The sequence below is a fragment of the Dermacentor albipictus genome, chromosome 6 (assembly GCF_038994185.2).
Source record: "Dermacentor albipictus isolate Rhodes 1998 colony chromosome 6, USDA_Dalb.pri_finalv2, whole genome shotgun sequence".
Taxonomy (NCBI): Eukaryota; Metazoa; Arthropoda; class Arachnida; order Ixodida; family Ixodidae; genus Dermacentor; species Dermacentor albipictus.
The window spans coordinates 133402390-133424104 of NC_091826.1; the positions used below are offsets into that span (position 1 = coordinate 133402390).

The 21715-nt window shown below is 45.4% G+C and overlaps 1 protein-coding gene across 1 annotated transcript in view; it reads right to left on the reverse strand.

The window, feature by feature from the left end:
* Positions 1-308: 308 nt before the first annotated feature.
* LOC139046760 (zinc finger protein 354A-like) overlaps positions 309-21715 on the reverse strand; it is a 35901-nt gene continuing 14494 nt past the window's right edge. The window contains exons 3-4 of the mRNA XM_070521062.1: positions 14117-14389; positions 309-1394 (exon numbers count right to left, since the gene is read on the reverse strand). Of these exons, the coding sequence (XP_070377163.1) occupies positions 1118-1394; positions 14117-14389 (550 nt within the window). The 3' untranslated portion in view covers positions 309-1117. The remainder of the gene's footprint in view (positions 1395-14116; positions 14390-21715) is intronic.

Genomic DNA, 21715 nt, shown 5'->3' on the forward strand with positions numbered 1-21715 from the left:
ACATATTAGACCCTAGCGCATACTTCTTGCTAAAAAATTGTCTGGCGTTAATTTATACTTTGTTTGGGAGCTTTTATGTTATCTCTACGTTAGCTTTTTTTTTGTAAACAGAGGAAGTGGGCGCATATTTGATTCAGGGGGGGTGATGGAATTAGATGAACACTGCCAAATGAACAAGCTCTGTGTTCCGTTTTTTTTCTCCATCTTGTTCATTCAACCCGCCAGGATAATTCCATCAATTTCGTCAGTCCAGTAAGGGTTCCATTATAAAAGTTGACAATATCACTGTGGAACGAGAAGAAAACAGATGCAACACTATTATATTTATTTTCATTAAACACACCACCATCAAGGCTCTGTGCGATATGAACAATGGAGAATGGAAACTAGAACATGTGTGCTATGGAAATACAAACAGGCATACCTGCACGCTGACAGGTATGAAAATATAGTGCCTTTGTAGCAGCACATTTCTTTCAAAAACAGAGAGTAAGCTAGTAATGTACGTACGCGTTGTTCAAGCATGGCTGACCTGCCTACTTCACGTAAATTGGACTCTCTCAATTCTAGTAAGAAATAATTGCGTTTGACTTGGCAATTACTGAGAAATACTGCTTCTTGACAGAATGGAACAACACATGCACGCTTGGCAGTTGAGAATTTTTTTTCGTTTGAAAAAGGAGCGGCTGAACACGTCCTGTGTGTACCCAGCCACTCTTACCGCCTCCATGTGGTACACAACTGCACATACCTGAATGCGCAAATCAGGTCAAGCAATTCCCTGTGACCCACCTTGTTTCGCAGCACTCTGCGAGACATTCCTAACATAACTGGGAAGGCACTCCTGGCATTTTTGCTGCATGCTTTCAGTGTGCAAACTTGCTTTCCTCATCGCAATTCCAATCGCCAAGCACCATGGTTTTCAAGTAGTGCTGTCACGTTATCACTGCCAAATGAACGAGCTTGAAATGAACTGTCAATGTAGTCGACTAAAAAACGTCTTGCGTGCACCCTCTGTCAGCCTGTTAAATGAGTCGGTTTCTTATTGCAAGTTCCACGAATTTCTGCACATCTGGTTTTGTACTGCTCAGGTCAACAGCACCATCGGGCTGCCCAGTTAGACGGACATCTTGAAGTGCTTGGTGATCAGGTGAGTGCTCAGTTTCTCCTTGGTGCGGAACGCCTGCGAACACAGGTGGCACGTGTAGGCTGCGCTGTGGTCTGCGGCGACACTCCCGCCGGCCTTCTGGTGCCGCCCGCACACCTTGCAGCTTGGCAGGTTGCACTGGCACGGCGCTCGACTTCCGGACGCAGCCCTGGCTTTTCTCGTGTGCGATCCCTTGTGCCTGGCAAGGCTGACCTGGTTGTCGAAGACAGCCCCGCACTTGTTACACCTGCACACCAAGCAACGCAAACGAGTGAGCGAACACAGTTGCATTGCAGTGGCGGTGAAAAAAAGAAACTAAAATGTGACTTAAGAATTCAACTCTATAATGGGAGAGAACTTGGTCCAAGGAAGACAAGCTACACTCAAATCCCAACAACAGTGGCAAGCACAGTTGTCTCATGTAAAACTCGGGGCTCAAGTCCGGCTGCTCTTTTTACAAGTCTGACCAAACGTTTCAGAGTAATCGCCAATGCTCACATATATTCAAGAATGTACGCTACTCAAATGGCACTCACAATGTGATAAAAGAATACTTTCTCACTACAAAATCAGCGACGGCATGAATAAAATTTCAGATACAGAATGCACATCTTGTGCAGAGTGATAACCTCATAACGCTGGAGCGCGCGCGGCTTTCAGAAAGTACTACACCATTTGCGTCACACATACATGCCATCAGATTACAGAAGGTTCGGTGACAACAGACAGCAGCTAGAACCATTGATAACCATTGCAGAAACTTCGGTTACATAGACACGTCCTGCACCGAGCGATAACATTTCTTAGACGGAGAAACGCAGTCACCGGATAAAGATAAACAAGTACCCGTGTCAATACACAGCCATGTTCCAATTATTCAAAATCTCTAAATTTGAATTGATCGGCTAGTCCTACCAGTTTTGCCTGTGCACTCTGCCCTCGTTAACTTGAACTGATATCTTGAAAGATTGGTTAAGTAGAAATTTTTTCTTGCTGCAGTTTCACCCCTTATCTCAAAAAGTTCTTGCGCCGGACCCTGGATATAAAAAAATGAACTGCAAAAATAACACCAAAATGTCACTAGCCAAACTACTTTGCACACACCTACAATATTGCTCAACAGTGGAAACAGAAACTTCTGAACAACGCTGTCAACGCCTGCACTTTGTGGCCGTGCAAGGTCTTGCAGGAGGCCCCGACATCACTCCCAGGAAAAGGCAAACTTCAGCCGGTGCTCATGGCCCAGCAACTACTCCTGTCCAGCTGCCCTTTTTCACTCACAAGCCCAGCGTGCCTCCACCCTTGGCACCGTGCCAAAACCATGATCTCATTGAGGCATGCCCTGGTGGGGGGGTCTCCAGATTAATTTTGACCTTCTGGAGTTCTTCAATGTGCTCCCAATGCACAGGACCACGGGTGTTTTTACATTTCACCCCCATCGCACGGCCGCCGCGGCCGGGATTCGATCCCGCGACCTCGTGTGCAGCAGTGCAACACCATAACCGCTAAGCCATCACAGCAGGTCCAAGATAATCTTGGAGAGTGCAACGGCACCCAACCACAGTGTCAAAAACTAGCCCAAAGAAGGCTCCCTCTGGGAAACAGACGCCAATCTCAGCGGATATGCTCTAGCTGGTGGCAGGAGCCGAAAGCAACTGCAAGAGCCGGGAATAAGTTGTGACCACCACATTGTTGAAAACATGGCAGCCATGGCGTATCTTTTAACTGCTTCTCACGTTGCCAGCAAAAGCACAGCCTCTGAAATTTAAGCATAAGTACGAGTCGGCGCTCGTCCTTGTGTTGCTCCTATTCTTTGTCCCAGTTTGTTTGTGCACAAAAAGTTTTAAAATGACTTTGAAATTTGTTACTCAAAGGGTTCTATCATAGGCAGTGCGATTTGCACACCACCTATCTGCCCCACGAACAAGAGGAGAAAATGGCAGATAACTTCCACCAAACTTGGCAGTGCATCTATGATTGCCGAGGACTCTTAGTACTTCCTGCCCTTTTACATGGTTGCTTCTGCAGGTTGCCTAGGCAACAGGGTAGCGTCACAACCGGCAACACAGAGTTCTACTGCGATATCTATTGTCACCTTGAATCCAATAACTTTTCTTCTCTTATTGGCAGGGTTTCGGGAAAGGCTACTTACGTGACAGACACGCAGTTATAGGAATTCACAACTGACGTTCACTTTCACATGAATGCTAATGACCAAACTGACTGCCTCCTCTAAAGCTTTCGATACTGTACCTTATTGCCATTTTATTTCCAAGTCGTCTGCCCTTTGTTTAGATTCGTTAACACTATCTTGGCTTTTTAGCTTCCAGTTTCTGCATTGTCAAGGTAGAGAACAACTGTTTGCCTAACCTTTGTGTCATCACATCCCGTGTCAGCCAAGGCAGTGTCCTCAGTCCATCGCTCTTCACTACATTGACGACTTACCCGCTAACATATCAATCTCAATTAGGTTGCCCACTGACGACTGCATCATCTACTGCACTACTAAATGTTTCGACAACCGTTCCACTCTGCAAAATTAACTTGACCTAAGCTATATTTGGTGCAAAACTGGTCCGTTAACACCTCTAAATGCAAGTTAATTCCATTTAGCCATAAATGCACGCACTCAGTGTTTCAGTATTAATACCATGATTTGCAATACCCCATCGTACAAACATCTTGGCATCCACCTCTAGCATGATGTGGCTGAGGTCACCACATGTGCACCTTCTTCCTGTAGTGCTGGAGGTCCTGTAATCACAAGTGCTATAGCTGTGTTAAAGAAGCGCCTGCTCCTTTTGGCCCATCATTGCACCAGCAGCGTGGCAGCAAGTGTTCGCAGTCGTCGAGCCAGATCTGTTTATGTTTACTATACGTGGGAGTGTTACACCATGCTCGTTATTTACCGCGTTTATTCGAATATAGGTTGGCATTCTTTTTTCCCGGAAATGTTTCTCATAATTAGCTATCGACCTACATCCATGACTAAAGAATCTCGACCTGTATTCCGTGATAAAAGCTAGCAGAAGTACCGAGATAACGGAGCTCCACTGTGTAACAGGGCCGCTGCCAGAGCCGCGAGGACCAAGGCTGCAAACCAAAACACCCTGGCACACACGTCAATACTATACGTCAAGGCCGTAGTCGCACATAACACAAATAATGAAAATAGGAAACTTGTGGCAGAAAAGCGCTAGCACAATGTATAAGTCACAACAAGGTTCCTGGTCACAAAAACATACTAGTTTATGGTTTTCCTCTGCGTCGTTATTTTGCTATCATTTCTGCGTGACAGTTTGCATTTGCTGTCGTGTAGTTGAGTGACTTTTTGTCGAGAACTCCTACAACTGCGCCACTTGGCGCAAGTTCAACGTGAATGAAAAGCTCACCGGGGGTCGGAGAAAGTGGTGGGACCAACTTCTTGCATGCAACGAACGGCGTCATACTTTTTGCGGCCCAGCAAACGGGAGGCACGACGCTCTCGAGGAAGAACCGAGGCTTCGCGTGCGAAGGGCCTTTGGGTGCCCTGCGAGACACTCGGACAAAAGCCCCGCAGTTGGCGCAACGAGATGGAGCCGGCAGCTCAACATCTAAAGCGGGTCGGGGCTCGGTCCAAAAGCTTCAGTGGCACAATGGACTCCCCTTCGTCGTAGAATAACTTTCTGTCGCCGTTTTCCAGCAGAATACGAAGAACAGCTGGTGGAGTCCCAGTGCTATGTTGTCAAGCTCCGGCATCGGAAGAATTACCGGACGTATTCTCAACCGTAACGCTCCCTGGATTGTAACGTGTACCCGTCTTCCATGACAAAAAAAAAAAAAAATGCTCTCTATAGTAACATGCACCCCTTTCCCATTACCAAAAGAAAGAAAGCCCTTTACAGTACCGCGCACCTCATTCTTTCATACAGAAATACAACTTATTTTCATTTGGAAAAACCGATTTACTCCCAATACAATAAAGTTGTGATGAATAAAAAAAAGCTGCAGTTTCACCCAAAAGACGAAGCATCGATTCTGATAGCAAATTAGTAGACAGCTATACGAAGTAAGGATAGTAGTTTTATCAGCTGTATAAATTTCCAAATATTCGCTTACTAAATAATGTGTATGATTTCACGTGCGCACAAGCAAACATGAACAGACCTCACTCGACTGCAGAAATCCGCTATCAAAACGCTGGAGTGAGGAAGTGCAGTAGCAGGAGCAAGGGAATTTGACCTTTGTGCTGCCTCTCGCTTCAACGCGAACTAAGTAATGGGAACACAGCGCCTAGGTTCTGCCCCATTGCAGATCGCGTTCAACATAGGCGCTGCGCGGCTAGTGGTAGAGTGACTCTCCTATTTGTGTCAGTATCGCACGCAAGTTTTGGGGAAGTTGGAATTCCTGTGATCTTTAACACAGCGGCCTGACTATATATATAATATTTGGGGTTTTACGTGCCAAAACCACTTTCTGATTATGAGGCACGCCGTAGTGGAGGACTCCGGAAATTTCGACCACCTGGGGTTCTTTAACGTGCACCTAAATCTAAGCACACGGGTGTTTTCGCATTTCGCCCCCATCGAAATGCGGCCGCCGTGGCCGGGATTCGATCCCGCGACCTCGTGCTCAGCAGCCCAACACCATAGCCACTGAGCAACCACGGCGGGTAGCGGCCTGACTGCCGCTGTGTTAAAGATTCCACAAAAATAAAGAGTCTACAAAAGACATGACACCGGTATAGAGGGCGGTCATGTGGAGTGGATGTCAAGTCCTCTGCTTTGGCTTGGGTGGTTAAAACTGAGAAGCAGCGGCGGGAACTTCGATGGCAATTTCCTAGGCAAAAAATTATATACTAGCATGCCAGAAACGATGATCGTCTTCTAGGCGAATACTCTGTCAATCTAGCTCGACTTAATACTTTCCTCTTGCATCCCTTTAAGAAACCAACCTCCTCACCAACATTACCTTCGGCATTCTCAATGCTGTATCACCATTCTTCAAAACTGTCTACACCCCTGGGGGCGCACAACTGGCCTAAGATCACGTGCCTCCATCGAATGCCGAGGTCCCCCATCCACGATAGCCAAGGAGAAAAAGCGTGCCATATGCAGCGCACGCAGCCGAGGAGAATTTAGGAGGAAAGCATCGAGGCCAGACTCCGCCGCTGCTTTCCTCTGCGTCCTTGCTTCCTTTTTCTTTCGTCTGCTGACAGATCGGCGCCGTGTATACGTTCTTCATCCTTCGTTGTTAACGCGAGTTATGTCTTGGCAAGATGATGAACTCGTTGCCACTGATCATAATCATATTGGTGTAAAACACAAGGAGGACGAGGTACTGGGTGTCACCTTCGCGACCTTGTTTGTATTTAGGGTCTGTCTTGTCGTACAGAATAAGATATGGCGCACTGTCTCCAACATTGTCTCCAACAAACTTTCCATCGCGACATTTCGATTTAGACTCGTCATTGTAAAACAGGTGCAAACGAGGCCAAATCAAGCCAACAATACAAGCGCGAGCGAGAGCCGACGCGAGCAGACGATAGTGCAAAACAAGCGATACGGCTGAACCAGACGAGAGTACGAATGAAGCGGTCGGGCAGTTCCGCACGACAGCAGTTTACCGCGCTACGTCACTGCAGGGGCCGCCCTCATTGGTCTCCTCCGCTCGTGGTTTGCTTGCCGCCGTGGCGAGCTGTGAAAAATTGACCCAGGACCGCACCCTCCCACGCACGCGCCTTGTCGCTAGAGTGGCTGAGGCATTATGGCGCAACGCACGAACGCCGACCTTGCCATCTGAAAGAGAAGGTAGAATTTCCACCACGGTTTCTTTTTTTTTCGTCGTGCGCGGCATTGAGGGGTCTCTCCTAAGCTTTTCCTCTATGGTGGGGTCAGGGCAATGCTGGTCAGGGGCGCTGCCGTGCGATTTGGCGTGCTGCCGAGAGCATTGTCGGAGCGCGACTGCTCGAATTAACCACCGGAAATGCTCATGCGTTTATATTACCGGGCGTTTTCGCCCACAGGAATACACCTAACTTTAACGGGACCACAGCGTTAGTTCGAATAAACTGGAAGTATGCATAAGGATTGTTAAAATTAACGAAATTCAATTGTACATGTCAACTGTAGGACCTTTCCTGTACCCGCTGGTGGAAACAGACACAAAACATGTTGACATGTTGTTGTGAAGTTCTACACACGACGTAAATGTGGCACCAGGAGTGGTGAAAAAAGGTGGGCCTACAGGCCAAAGCGTGCACACGATATCAACACTCGACGACCCGTGCATCGCAGGTACTCGCATCACCATAAGCGCCGAACTTGTACCAGATGCAAAAGACCTCGACAGCCGGCCACGTGCACACGGACAGTGACGAGGCATGGACAGTGAGAAGACGAAATCATGCTCCAGCACAAGATGCAGGGTAAACAACCAGCGCGCACACCAGTCAGCAGAGCAGCGCCACCCGCTTGGCCCAAAAGTGATAACGCAGTGCCCTCCCTAGGAACAGGTCGTGCAGGGCTGGAGAGAAGTTGTAACACTAAAGGAAGTATATCTATAAACGTTGGCACGTACAAGGTGGCCATATAGAAATGCCGATGGCGATACGGTACCGCAGATTTAGGGTCGTGCTAATTCTAATGCGCACGCAATGTTTGGACCCATTTCATCTGGAAAAAAAGTGTCCGTTAGACTCGAGTGAACATGGTACAGTAAAACCTCATTAAACCGTACCGCTTAAACAGTAGTTTAGGTTTAAATGTAGTAAAGTCAAATCCCCGAATCAGTGGCCATTTAAAACAATGTGTTTTGTATCTGCATAAACTGTACCAACTTATTGCGTACAGATCGATTAACACGTAATGTTTCCACTTATCATCACGCAATTACGGCGGTGCACTGTCCCCGTTGGGTGGCCTGGCAGAACAATCCTCAGAGATCAGAAAAACGGCCTCTAAGTGCCCTGTGCGTTTGCACGTGAAGCCACATCAACATCATTTTGGTGCCGTGCCAGAAAATGTTGTGGTGTTGCGCAAGCTAGGACTCGCGTCGTGCCAAAGCTCGGATAAAAAACGGCAGGTGTTCAGCATACAAGAAAAATTGGACATTGTTCGTGCTATCGAATGTGACACGAAGTCGGCGCTGGCACGTGACGGGCATCTGCTATTGGCTACGGTGCGTGGCATTTGGAATGCGAAGAAGTTGCTCGGCAGTGCTGCTGCGACCACAATGTCGGCGACGGGGTTCCAACTTCTCGCTAGTGTTGCCTCTGTTGTTGCCAAAGTGTCGCCTAAAGACATAGAGGAGGACAACACCGAAAGCGACAGTGCGGGCGATTAGGGCCCAACAGTGGCGGAAGCTCCGCATTACGTGAGCCTCACGAATGCAATCGTCGTGATGAGAATAGCAACCCGCAATGAAAAAGGTGCCCTGCGACTTCTACAGCGCAGTGGCACCCATGCACAGAGAATGCAGTGGACTCTCTTTAAATGGAACCCGAAGGGAAGAAGGAAATTGGTTCCGTTTATAAGGAGTTCCATTTACTGCGAGACAAAGCTGAAGGGTTGTATGAATACAAAACCAACCAATCATGAGGTTGGTGTCCCGTTTAAGCAGCAGCTTTGTTTAAGAGATTTTCGTTTATAGAGATTCCACTGTATGAATCGCCAACGAGGAAGCGAGTGTTTGCCGCCTAGCGAGTGTTTGCCAAGAGAGGGGGGCTGGCTGAAAAGCTGGCTCGCAGCTTCAGTAAGGCTGAGGCTGCTGTCATCATTGCTAGGCAGCCGCGGCATCAAACAAAAATAACACTTCTGTCGCGCGAGGTGAATAAATACTGCAAGTTTTTGCCCCTTCATCGCACTCTCTCCACGTTCTGTTTTTGACAAGTAACTGGGCGATCTCAGGATGGTTAAGCAGTACTACCGTTTAGCAGGTACTTTTTCCAAGCTCCAGCAAACTACAGTTTAACGAGGTTTCGCCGTGCCGTCTTGGCCAGATTGGAAACGCCGACCAAACACCGGCCTACCTCGACATGGCCAGTTGCACAACAGTCACAGTAGAGGACGTGCGCCTGTTCACGACGAGCGAGTGCACACGATTCCCTGTTGCGCTGTGCTGCACTGCACATGGGCGGAAGCTGGCGCCGAACCTCGTGTCTCACTGGAAAACCACCTCAAGGAAAGAGCACTTCCCCAAGAAGACGGTCATCCGCACAAATGAAAAAGGATTCACCAATGAGGCGATGGTTAAATAATCGTTCGAGACGGCTTGGACGAAGCAACGGCTTGGACCTTCCAAACGTGCTGGTCTAGTTTGGAGGCCACATTTGCCCGACCGTCAAGGAGACCCTACAGAAGGCAGACACAAACCTGGTCGTCATACCTGGTGGTATGGCGTGTCAACTGCAACCATTGGATGTCACCGACAATGGGCCTTTCAAGGACCATCTTGCGAAGTCCTACAGAGAGCAAAGGACAATGCCGCCACGACAGTGACGGGGTGCAGCAAGAAGGACCCCCTCGACGAAGTCATGATGTGGGTCAAGGAGAGGTGGACCTGCCATCGGAAATTATCAAGACAGGCTTCAAGAAATGCTGCATTTCAAACGCACTCGATGGCACCGAGGAGGACGTCGTTTGGGATGCCAAGGAAGCCTGTGAAGCATCCGACAGGGACAACTTTCCCGACATTTCTGGCGTGGCTCGTGGCAGCGACTAGGGGTGGCCGAGTCGAGCTTATTGCCGCGTTCCAATTTTTCTGTTTCTGAAGAAAGGATATTGGCCAGCCTAGTCTCCAATCAATTTTTATTTCTCGGGGAGCACAATATATACGGGTTGACCTATATTCGTGCTCGACCCATTTCCGAGTAAATACAGTAATTAGTAAGCGGATGTTCACAGCACTTTATCCCGCCTATAAAACTACGAACCTTTGTGTCGTCGTCTAATAATTTGCTGTCTAATAATAGCTCAGTTCACCTCGACTCCATGAATTTGCACTAGGTGGCACCACTTTTGAACATCTGCTTGTTGGAAAAGAAAGAAATGACTCTCGCATGCAAGGAAATTTTAGCAGAAGAGCATATAATAGAATTTTAGGCCATACAATATTGACTACAAGCAACACAACTCTCCCTGTGGAGCTTCTTGGTTATGTGAAGGTACAGTCACAAATGAACATTTGGCATCCGAAAAGAATTAAAATGTATTAAATGCAGCTTTGGAGCCTGAAAAGGTTTAATACATTGGGCAAACACAGGTATGCGCTCCAGATTGCAACTGCAAGGCAAAGCCGAAAAAAAAAGGAAAAGTACAGAAAAAAAAAAAACCACGGCACCTTTGGTCACTGCACTCCTCCTGCCCGCAACTGTACGCCGATCGTTTGCAGTGTTTCACCATCGAGCGATGCCACGACATACTCGCACCACTTTCCTTTTTAAATTAAAAATACAATTCCTCTTTCATGGGATGCAAGCACGCTCATTTCCGTCAACCTGATACACACACATTCTTCGCACTCCAATCCCAAGACATGTTTCGAGACTGTCCCTTAGATGTCCATCACATGGCTTTTTGACACCCAGTGCAACAACATGTGGTCCTCCCTGCAGTCCACGGATTTCTTGAACTGCACAAGCACTGCAGGCTGAACATAGGCCCCCATCTGGTTGCCCCCTTTGTAGTGCAACAGCCTTGATGCTGCAAAAACACGCGACAAGGCTCTGTTGCCGCTAGTTTGGACGGTGGTGGGGATGCCCTTCAGGGTTTTTGAAGCAGCCACGGGGGCAGGGAGAGTCTGCTTGTGGAGCCCCTACTGCCATGGTTGGAGCAGATGCAAAGTTTCCACGAAAGCACACAAAGAAAAAGGAAGTATACAGTTGAGAGAATTCTCTTTGGTTTACACAATCGTTTCCTCATCAGCATGAGGAGAAAATTCACCACAGCACATCCGTATGGCAGCAGTGGACTGCACAAAGCTAAGGAACATTAAACGGAAAATCCAGCAAGCCCTATTCTTCCGAAATTCCATTCTCTTCAATTTTGCAGTAATAAGTAGATTTTTAAAACAGCAAATGAAGGTCACAGTTCATCGTATAAAATTTTGCGCCAAAACATGAGCACTAGCGTGATGTCACAGATTTCAAAATACTTTTTCATATTTGGGCTGGCAAAAATTTTTGAAATTAGCTAAGTGCAGACTTTCAGCTCTTGACATACCATGTAGTCCACATTCAGCGATAAAAACGAAGACTATGCATGAGCAGCCACCATCACAATCTGACGTCGTGGCAAGCCAGGCTGGGAACTCCACGGCGACGCCACTTCTCGATCACCACTGTGAGAGCCAACGAGTCGAGACGACGAGAACTGCAGCTTCTGCACTGCTTTTGTGCAAAATAGAAACACGATGTGCCAATTCATTCAGTAAATGAAGGCGTGTTGGCGTAGTAAGCATTTGCTAATTGTTTTCTGGGTACCCTCGATCATTCGACAGACAGTAAATTCGGACAGTTTTTAGTCCCGAAAAATCTGAATTAATGTCGTTTTACAGTAACCATCATCATCAGCCTATTTTATGTCCACTGCAAGAAAAAGGCCTCACCCTGCGATGTACAATTGCTCCTGTCCTGCGCCAAACGATTCCAACCAGCGCCTGCAAATTCCTTAATTTCATCACTCCACCTAGTCTTCTGCTGTCCTTGATTGCGCTTACCTTCCCTTGGCACCCATTCTGTAATCCTAATGCTCCAACAGTTACCTAATCTGCGCATTACGCGACCTGCCCAGCTCTAATGTCAATTAGAATATCGGCTATCCCTGTTTGCTATGTGATCCACACCACTCTCTTCCCGTCTCTTTTAATGTTATGCCTAACATTCTTAATTTCATCACTCTTTGCGTGGTCCTTAACTTGTTTTTGAGCTTCTTTGTCAGACTCCATATGTTAGTTTCTGCCCCATATGTTAGCACCGGTACAATGCAATGATTATACACCTTGCACATCTTTTTTCCTTTTTAGCGATAATGGTAAGCTTCCAGTCAGGAGAAGGCAATGTCTGCCGTATGCGCTCCAACCGATTTTTATTATTCCGGGAATTCCCTTCTCGTGATCTGAGTCCCTAGTGAGTAATTGACCTAGGTAAACGTACTCCTTCACAGACTCTAGAGGCTGACTGGCAATCCCGAATTCTTGTTCCTTTGCCCAGTTATTCATCATTATCTTTGTCTTCTGCATATTAATCTTCAACCCCACTCTTACACTCTCTTTGTTAACGTGCTCAATAATTTGTTGCAACTCATCCCCAGTGTTGCTGAACAGGACAATGTAATCTGCAAATCAAAGGCTGCTGAAATATTCGCCATCGAGTCTCACTCCTAAGCCTACCCAGTTTAATAGCTTGAATACTGCTCCCAAGTACGCAGTGAATAGCATTGGAGATTGTCTCTCCTTGTCTGATCCCTTTCTTTATAGGTATCTTACTACTTTTCTTGTGGAGATTAAGGTAGCTGCAGAACCTCTGTAGATATTTTCCAAGCTCTATACACAAGGGCCTGTACACCTTCATTATGTAATGCCTCCATGACTGCTGATATCTCTACTGAACCAAATGCTTTTTCGTAATCTATGAAAGCCATATGGAGAGGCTTATTCTACTTTGTGGATTTCTCGATAACCTGATTAATGACATGGGTGTGATCCATTGTTGAGTATCCCTTCCTGAAGCCAGCCTGCTCCCTTGGTTGACTAAGGTCCGGTGTTGTGCTTACCTATTGGGTATTATTTTGGTAAATATTTTATAAAATACTGGGAGTAAGCTAATGGGCCTATAATTTTGTAGTTCTTTAACATCCCCCTTTTTGTGGATTACTATAATGTTTGCATTCTTCCAGTTTTCTGTGACCCTTGCAGTCGATAGACACATCGTATAAAGAGCCGCCAGTTTTCCAAGCATTATGTCTCCTCCCTCTTTGATTAAATGGACTGTTATTTCACCTTCTCCTGCTGCTTTTCCCCATTTCATGTCTTGCAAGGCCCTTCTGATCTCATCGCTAGTTATAGGAGGAGTCTCTGCAGCCTGTTCATTACTGCTTTCAATTGAGGTATCGTGGCTCCTCTGGGTACTGTACAGGTCAGTATAAAATTCTTCCCGGTGCTTTTACTCTACATTCGAGATTGCTAATGATATTACCCTATTTATCTTTTAGTGCATACACCTTGGTTTGTCCGATGCCAAGTTTCCTTCTCACTACGTAATTTCATGCTGCATCTATTTTTCACAGCTTCCTCAGTCTTTCTCACGAAATAGTTTCGAATATCACTTATTTTCGCCTTGTTGATCAGTTCTGACAGTTCCGCAAATTAAATCTGATCTCTTTGGCTGGACACTCATGCTTTTTCTTAGGTCCTTTGTTACTTGGGAGAGCTTACCTACTGGTTGCCTTGGTGCCTTACCTCCCACTTCAATTGCTGCCTCTGCAGCCAGCCTCGTTACGGTTTCATTCATTACCTCTGTGTCATCTTCATCTCTCTGTTGTAGAGCTGTATATTTGTTAAAAAGTACCAACCTGAATTGGTCTGCTTTTACCCTTATGCATCTAGGTTGGCCAGGTTCTTCTTGACCAGTTTTACTCTTTCTCTCTTGCAAGTGAAGTAAATGCTAGCCCTCACCAAACTATGATCACTGCACTTTACCCTACATAACACTTGTACATCTTGCACTATGCTGGGATCAGCAAAAAGTACGATATCTGTTTCATTTCTTGTTTCACCATAAGGGCTTTTCCAGGTCCACTTTTCGTTCCAATGCTTCCTGAAGAAGGTGTTCATAATTTGCAGCTTATTCGTTTCCACGAATTCTACCAACATCTTTCCTCGAGTGTTCCCAGTATCCACGCCATAGGTGCCAATTGCTTGTTCACCAGCCTGCTTTTCCCCCACTTTTGCATTGAAGCAGTATCGTACGCAGTGCACCGGCAGCGAACGTACCCGAACGTCTTGGTGCCGTCGCCGCCTTCTCCTTTAGCAGCTGCCTTCTCCCTTGGCGGCTGCCTGGGGGCTGCTCCCTTGGCGCAGGCGAGCCTGTGGCGCACCAGCCCGCCGAGGTACTTGTAGATGCTGCCGCACCTGGAGCACTTGAAGAGCGGCCGGTTGGCGGCCGCCCGCTTCCACTGGTGCACCTGCTCGTGCTTCAGCAAGCCCCGCAGGGAGTCGAACGACCGGCCACACCACTTGCACGGGAACGCCGCCCCGATGCCACCGCTGCGTGGGCAAACCAACCGGTCACGTGTACACCAAGCATCCAGTGCGTCGTGCCACCGCCTGTGGGAAAGCTGTGGCTACGTACGATTTATTTACGCTATGCAATCAAGCATGGCAAGCTTGACAAGGCTCCAAGTCTGCCGATACAGATGGAAAAATTAAAATAGAGCCATTTTCCCAACAGTCTAGTCCCTTCCATCGTTCGGATGCTTTCTTCTTTTTTTCCACTTCGAATTGCCAAACAGCACAGCAGGAAACTAGAAAGCATGAGCAACACCAGGTACTCAAGTTTGGGGTAGTGCAAGCAAAAACAAACAGTGCGTGTCCTGTGGTTCTGTTGAGGAGTGGAGTCAACAGTCCGAACCAGGAAATACTCTGCCAACTTAAGTACGTGCAACCAATCCAGTTGTTCGGTTTCAAAACCAGGAACTACTCAATTAATCTCTCTGCAATTAGAAAGAGGTGGGGAGGGAGAAAGGAGAACGCATGATAGCAGAAGCAAGGTTTGGGTACGGGCTAGTTGGTATTCCATGGTATCAATCGTATCCCGCTTTTGAAGAAACCACTATCTTAGCTAGGCATTCTAATGAATGCACCCGACTTATCATTGAAGCAGCAGCGATTGCCGATGGTGACTCAGCAAGCCATCAATTGCATTAACAGACAAAGAACTGGGTTTTCTGAGGTCGCACATGCGCTCTCGTTCATCTTAGGTCATGAATTTTGAACGCATACTCATGTCGGGTTGACGCTTTGTAGGTGGCGCTTTTGTCTTGGTGTCTCAGTATACAAACGTTTGTTTATCAAAATAAAAATCAGTTGGAAGTCAGCGCTTGTCTTCGTCGTTCTTTTTTGTCCCTCGTCTATGTATGCACTGTAAGTGACGATCGATGCCTGATAGCAACTTGCGTTCATTCAGAGTTTTCAACAGCTTCAATAGAAAAATGTATTGGGGACTCGGGTTCCATTAAGGGCACAAATGAAAACTCAAAAAAGCATGCGCACGCAGGCGCGCACACATGCGATGGCAGTAGCCCATTTTTCTGTCCACTGCAGGACGAAGGCCTGCGATCTCCAATTACCCCTGTCCTGCGACAACTAATTCTAACTTGCACCTGCGGATTTCTTAATTTCATCGCCCCACCTACTCTTCCGCCGTCCTTGACTGTGTTTCCCTTATCTTCGCACTCATTCTTTAACCCTAATGGCCCACTAGTTATCCATCCTATGCATTACATTGCCTGCCCACCTCCATGTTTTACTCTTAATATCTACTTGAATATCGGCTAGACCCGTTTGCGCTGATACACACCACCCTCGTCCTGTCTCTTAACGCTACGCCTAACATTTTTCATTCCGTTCCTCTTTGCACAGTCCTTAACTTGTTCTCAAGCTTCTTTGTCAGTCTCCAAGTCTCTGCCCTATATCCCCTTGAGTCACGGCGCACACATTTGTGTACGCAACTTATTTTTACTATTATTGTGTAGTGGTTGCAAGAAATGAACAAAGAACATTAAGGTTTGAGTAAATTGAACCTTCTGCTTCCATATAGTGCACCCACTTTACTTCTCAGTGAAATGTATTGCTTTACGACTGTTTTAGATGACCGCTTTGGTGAGGGCACTACCGTGTTTGATAGGACGTTTGATGTGAGGCATTTCGATAGTAATTGTGCAAGATTTATTTTCAACTGTTGTAATACTTACACCCAATAATGGACCTGTACCTATAATTCGAGTGGGTATTTCTATATATATACCGTATTTACTTGCATAATGATCGCACCCCTGAATTTTGTCGTCAAAATTATACTTTTTTTCTTTCCCGTGTAATGACTGCACCCAGAACTTACCGCAGCGATATGTCGTGTGCCAAGTCTAGCCAATGATGATCGCGCTTACCATCTGTCAAATGCTACGCGAACGACTCTTGAAGACAAACCAAGCGGTCTGCACACACTCAACATTCTTAAGATGCCCTAATTCATTCCTTTCATCACTTCCCGCACTTCCATTAAAAAAAAAAAATGCTACAACCAAACTTGCCTAGACTTTATTATTTGCAGGCTTTATAATGATTTTGGCCAAAAACAACATAAAGGCCACCTTTCGATTCTTCTCATCTGAATCGTGGGCACGCAACAAATTGCGAGCGGCAACGGTAGTGGCCACGTTTACACTGATACATTAGAAGTGTGCCCTATTCATATGCCGATGGTTGTAATGCAGCTAAGATATTTGCCCACCTTTAGTGGAAACATGCCATATAAGGATAGCAGTGAAAACAAATGCCACAGTTCCCACAGCATGCTCGCAATTTGTTTCTATGTCACAGGCAGCTAAGCGCGCCTATCTCTGTTTCTGTCTCCTCAAAGTTGACGTGGCTATGTTATTGTCGCAAGCTTGCTGATGTTAACTATATTATTCATTATTGATACGGAAGAAACTGTTTCAATGCGCGTAATGTAGTCAAGAGAAGAGAAATAATCGACTTCAGCGCGTTCGATTTGCTCTGCCAGCCGCCATTTCTGTTTTGGTGTCCCGCACTGACAGCGGCGGTCGCCTGCTTATCATCCTGCAGCAAATGCGGGATGCAAAAAGAAAATGTTTCTTTTCATAGGAAATTTAACCCGCGTAATGATCGCACCCCTGCATTTACGTCTAATTTTATTTTTTTACAAAAAAGTGCGATCATTACGCGAGTAAATACGGCATTGAAGAAAGGTAGTGTAAAATAAATGAACATTTAATTTCTATGTAGTTATGATGGGTCTCTAAAAGATGAACAGAGTCATTATTATCCCGCCTTGACTCCCTATGGCGTCTCCAGCACCTTGGCATAAAATTATGTAAAATTTCACACATTTATTGACAGTCGATTGTATTTCATGACTGAAGGGGATATGTTGGTACCGGTAAAATGCAATGATTGTATACTTTTCCTTTTAGAGATAATGGTAAGCTTCCAGTCAGGAGAAGACAATGTCTGCCGTATGCGCTCCAACCCATTTTTATTATTCTGCGAATTTCCTTCTCATGGTCAGAGTCCCCTGTGATTAGTTGACCTAGGTAAACGTACTCCTTCACAGACTCTAGAGGCTGACTGGCGATCCTGAGCTCTTGTTCCCTGCCCGGCTATTCATGATTACCTTAGTCTTCTGCCATATTAATCTTCAGCCCCACTCTTACACTCTCTGGTCAGGTCCTCAATCATTTGTTGTAACTAGTCTGCAGTGTTGCTGAACAGAACAATGTCATCTGCAAACCGAGGGTTGCTGAAATATTTGCCATCGAGTCTCACCCCTAAGCCTACCCAGTTTAATAGCTTGAATACTTCTCCCAAGCATGCAGTGAATGGTATTGGAGAGATTGTGTCTCCTTGTCTGACCCCTTTCTTTACAGGTATCTTACTACTTTTCTTGTGTAGAATTACGGTAGCTGGAGAACCTCTGTAGATATTTTCCAGGGTATTTACGTAAGTGGTCTGTACTCCTTGACTACGCAATGCCTCTATGATTGCTGGTATCTCTACTGCATCACATGCCTTTTCCTAATCTGTGAAAGCCATACAGAGAGGTTGATTATACTCTGCAGATTTCTCGATTACCTGCTAGATAATGTGGATGTGATCCATTGTAGAGAATCCCTTCCTAAAGCCAGCCTGTTCCCTCGGTTGAGTGAAGTGTTACCCTTATTCTGTTGGTAATTATCTTCGTGAATATTATATTCAAGAAAAAGTGCTACGTCTATTGTTCATCCACTGATCATGTTTGTGAAGTAGATATTGCCGAAAGTCGTTCCAGCGAGAACAAAGGCACATCTTTTTCGGCTTCCACGAATACTATCGGGAATGCCTCGTTCGCCGCTAGCAGTTCATCGCTGTAGCTATCTGCTCGCCCGGTGGCTCAACCAATTTCCTTCCTTTATTCCATTGTGCGCAGTGTGCGTAATAAACGTGATGACCTGTCCTCAGCCATTGACTCGTGTTCAGCTGACGTTGTTATCTTGACTGAAACTTGGCTCTCGAGTGATATTGCAGACTATGAAGTCTTTGAATGTGAAAGAGTTTTCAAATTTTTCCGCTGCAATCGTACCATGCGTACTGGTGGCGGAGTGTTGATCACCGTACGTGACGGCTTGAGTTGTTGTGTTATAGATATTGCTACTCGTTTGGAAATCGTGTGTATGCGTGTCACTCTCGGATATCGTGATTTTATTTTTTGTGTGTGCTATCGCCCGCCCAGTTCACCCTTAACATTTAATTCAGATTTACATGAAGTACTAAACGAGTTAATTGTCCGGTTCCCCTCACGTACACTATTCCTTCTTGGTGATTTTAATTTTCCAGCAATTAACTGGCATGACTCTCCTCCCTCATCTGACCGTTCATCTGAGTGCTCTCTCTCCATCAACCTCTGTATGGATTTTCATTTTAAGCAACTTCTCCTTCAGCCTACAGGATCTACTGATCAATGTGCTAACATTCTTGACCTCCTTCTCACTACTACACAGCAGCTTGTTTCATGTTTAAGATATGTACCTGGTTTGAGTGATCATTGCCTCATTTATTTTGAACTGCGCAAATCTGTTCCCGCTACCAAAACGCCAAAAGTTATCCGAGGCTATAAAAACGCTGGCTTTGAATCTATAAACCGCGAACTAATGGATTTTGTCACTCACTTCATTCCAAGTATCCACATGCACAACATTGATGAAAATTGGACCTTATTCAAAGATAAAGTCAATTTTCTAATTAACGAATTCATCCCTCAGAAACGCATTATATCCAACTCTCATGCTCCGTGGTTTAACGCGCGTCTGCGGCGCCTACTGAACAAGAAAGAAAGACTATTCCGGCGGGCCAAGGCAACTCAAACGGCCGAACGCTGGCACGCTTACGCCAACGCTAAGACGGATTATAAACAAACTTCGTATGAAGCAAAACAACATTCCTACCAGCACACGCTCCCGCTCCTTCTTAGAGATAATCCGAGGAAATTTTGGAATGTGGTCAGCTGGAATAAGCCGAATACAATAGACCTTTGCGATGATCACAACGCTCCAATACACCAGGGCGATTGCTGCAGAGTGTTAAATGATTTTTTTTTTGCCTCGTGCTTTTCTTCTACCTTGCCGAATGTTTTCCCTCATCCTTGTACATCTGACTTTTTACCCATGGATCCAATACTCATTGGTTCCGTTGGTTTGACATGTTTAATTGAAAAACAGAAGATTTCATCTTGTTCAGGCGTCAACGGCATCACAACGAAGTTCTTGAAAAGTACATTGACCTGCTCATCATTGATACTTTGTGAAATCTTTGAACAGTCATTACAGAGTTGTACCATCCCTCCTGATTGGAAGGTGGGGAAGGTGGTTCCATTGTAGAAATCAGGTAGTAAAGCTTCAATAATTAACTATTGGCTCATTTCATTAACCAGCGTTCCCTGTAAACTTCTTTAGCACATTATCTATTCTCATCTTATTACCTTCCTTGAATCTAACAACTTTTTTAATTCATGTGAACATGGCTTCAGAAAATGTTTTTCGTGTGCGACACAGCTCCTATCTTTCACTAACGAATTATTTCGCGCTATGGATGCTAACGTTATTGTGGATTGCGTTTATTTAGACTTTGCTAAGGCGTTTGACACTGTTTCTCATGATCTATTATTAATTAAACTCTGTGCTCTTAATATTAACGATTAGGTATTAGGCTCGATTAAATGTTATCTTTCCAACCGTAGTCAATATGTCTCAGCTAATGATTATGACTCGCCTCTTGTTTCCGTAAGTTCTGGAGTACCACAAGGTTCTGTGTTAGGTCCTCTACTGTTTTAAATTTACATTAATGATCTTCCTGATAATGTTATCTCCCATATAAATCTTATTGCAGATGACTGTGTGCTTTATCGTTCAATTACTTATCGCTCTGATGAAGCATGTTTGCAATCGGACTTGAACGCAATTTCTTCATGGTGCAGCGAATGGCTCATGACACTTAACACTAATAAGTGCAAACACCTTCGTATCTCCAGCCGTCCTCCTGAATACACCCCTCGCTATCTTCTTAATAACACTCCGTTGTCATCTGTCTCATCGTACAAATACCTGGGTATTCACTTAACACACAATCTGTCCTGGAAAATGCACGTCAACTACATATCTAACCAGGCTAATTGCACGCTCGGATTCTTACGGTGCCATTTCATAGCCTCAAACAGCAGCGTTAAGCTTCATCTATATAGGACGTTAATCAGACCTAAACTAGAATATGCTTGCTGCATTTGGGATCCTAATTAGATGACCTTCATTAATGCTTTAGAGTCTGTTCAAAACCGTGCCGCCCGTTTTATTGTTTCAAATTATTCCTGAATAGCGAGCGTATCTGCAATGAAATCTGCACTTGGTCTTCCCGTTCTTTCTTTGCGCCGTAAATATTTTCGCTAATGTCTTTTTCACAGTGTTTATTATCCCAACCCTATTCTCAAAGATAAGTTACTCCTCTCTCCATCTTATATATCTTCACGCAGTGACCCCAACTTCAACGAGGAATACCGCAATGCCGAACTAGCCTTTACATAAATTCATCTATTCCTCGAACTGAAAATGACTGGAACCACCTTCCTGCCTTCATGGCTGCCATCACTTACGTCAACAAATTTAAGAAAACTGCCGCCGATTTTGTATGGCCCTCCTCTCTGTAATGCCTCTGGCCCTGAGAGTAGTGAAATAAATAAATAAATAAATACAGTAATGAAAGTAAGTTAATGGGTCTATAATTTTTCAATTCTTTAACGACTCCCTTTTTGTGGATTCGCATTATGTTGTTATTCTTCCAGTTCTCTGAAACATTTGAAGTCGGGAGACATTTCGTATAAAGGGCCGCAAGCTTTTCAAGCATGATGTCTCTTCCATTTTTGATTAAATCAGCTGTTATTCCATCTTCTTTGGCCACTTTTCCTTGGGCCATGTCTTGCAAGGCCCTTCACATAAGATGTGTGGAAAAAAGACAAATAATACTTAAGTTCCAATCAATGCGATTGGTATAACAAACGAATTTGAGAACTCCCTTTAAAAAATTTATACCTGTTGGTTGGAGTGTGTCAAACAGGCGAACGAGATATGACTACCATATTTTTCAGCGTGTAAGTTGCAGTTGTCCTTATTTTTTTGTCGGTGTATAAGACAGTTTGACCTTATGTACAGTCAAAGTCGTATTGGATGCTATGGCCACACCCTTTGTATTGAGAGCAGGCATCAAATGACCCTCCACCTCGAGTCACCTTCTGCCATGCACAGCAACTACACTTCATGGGACAGGATC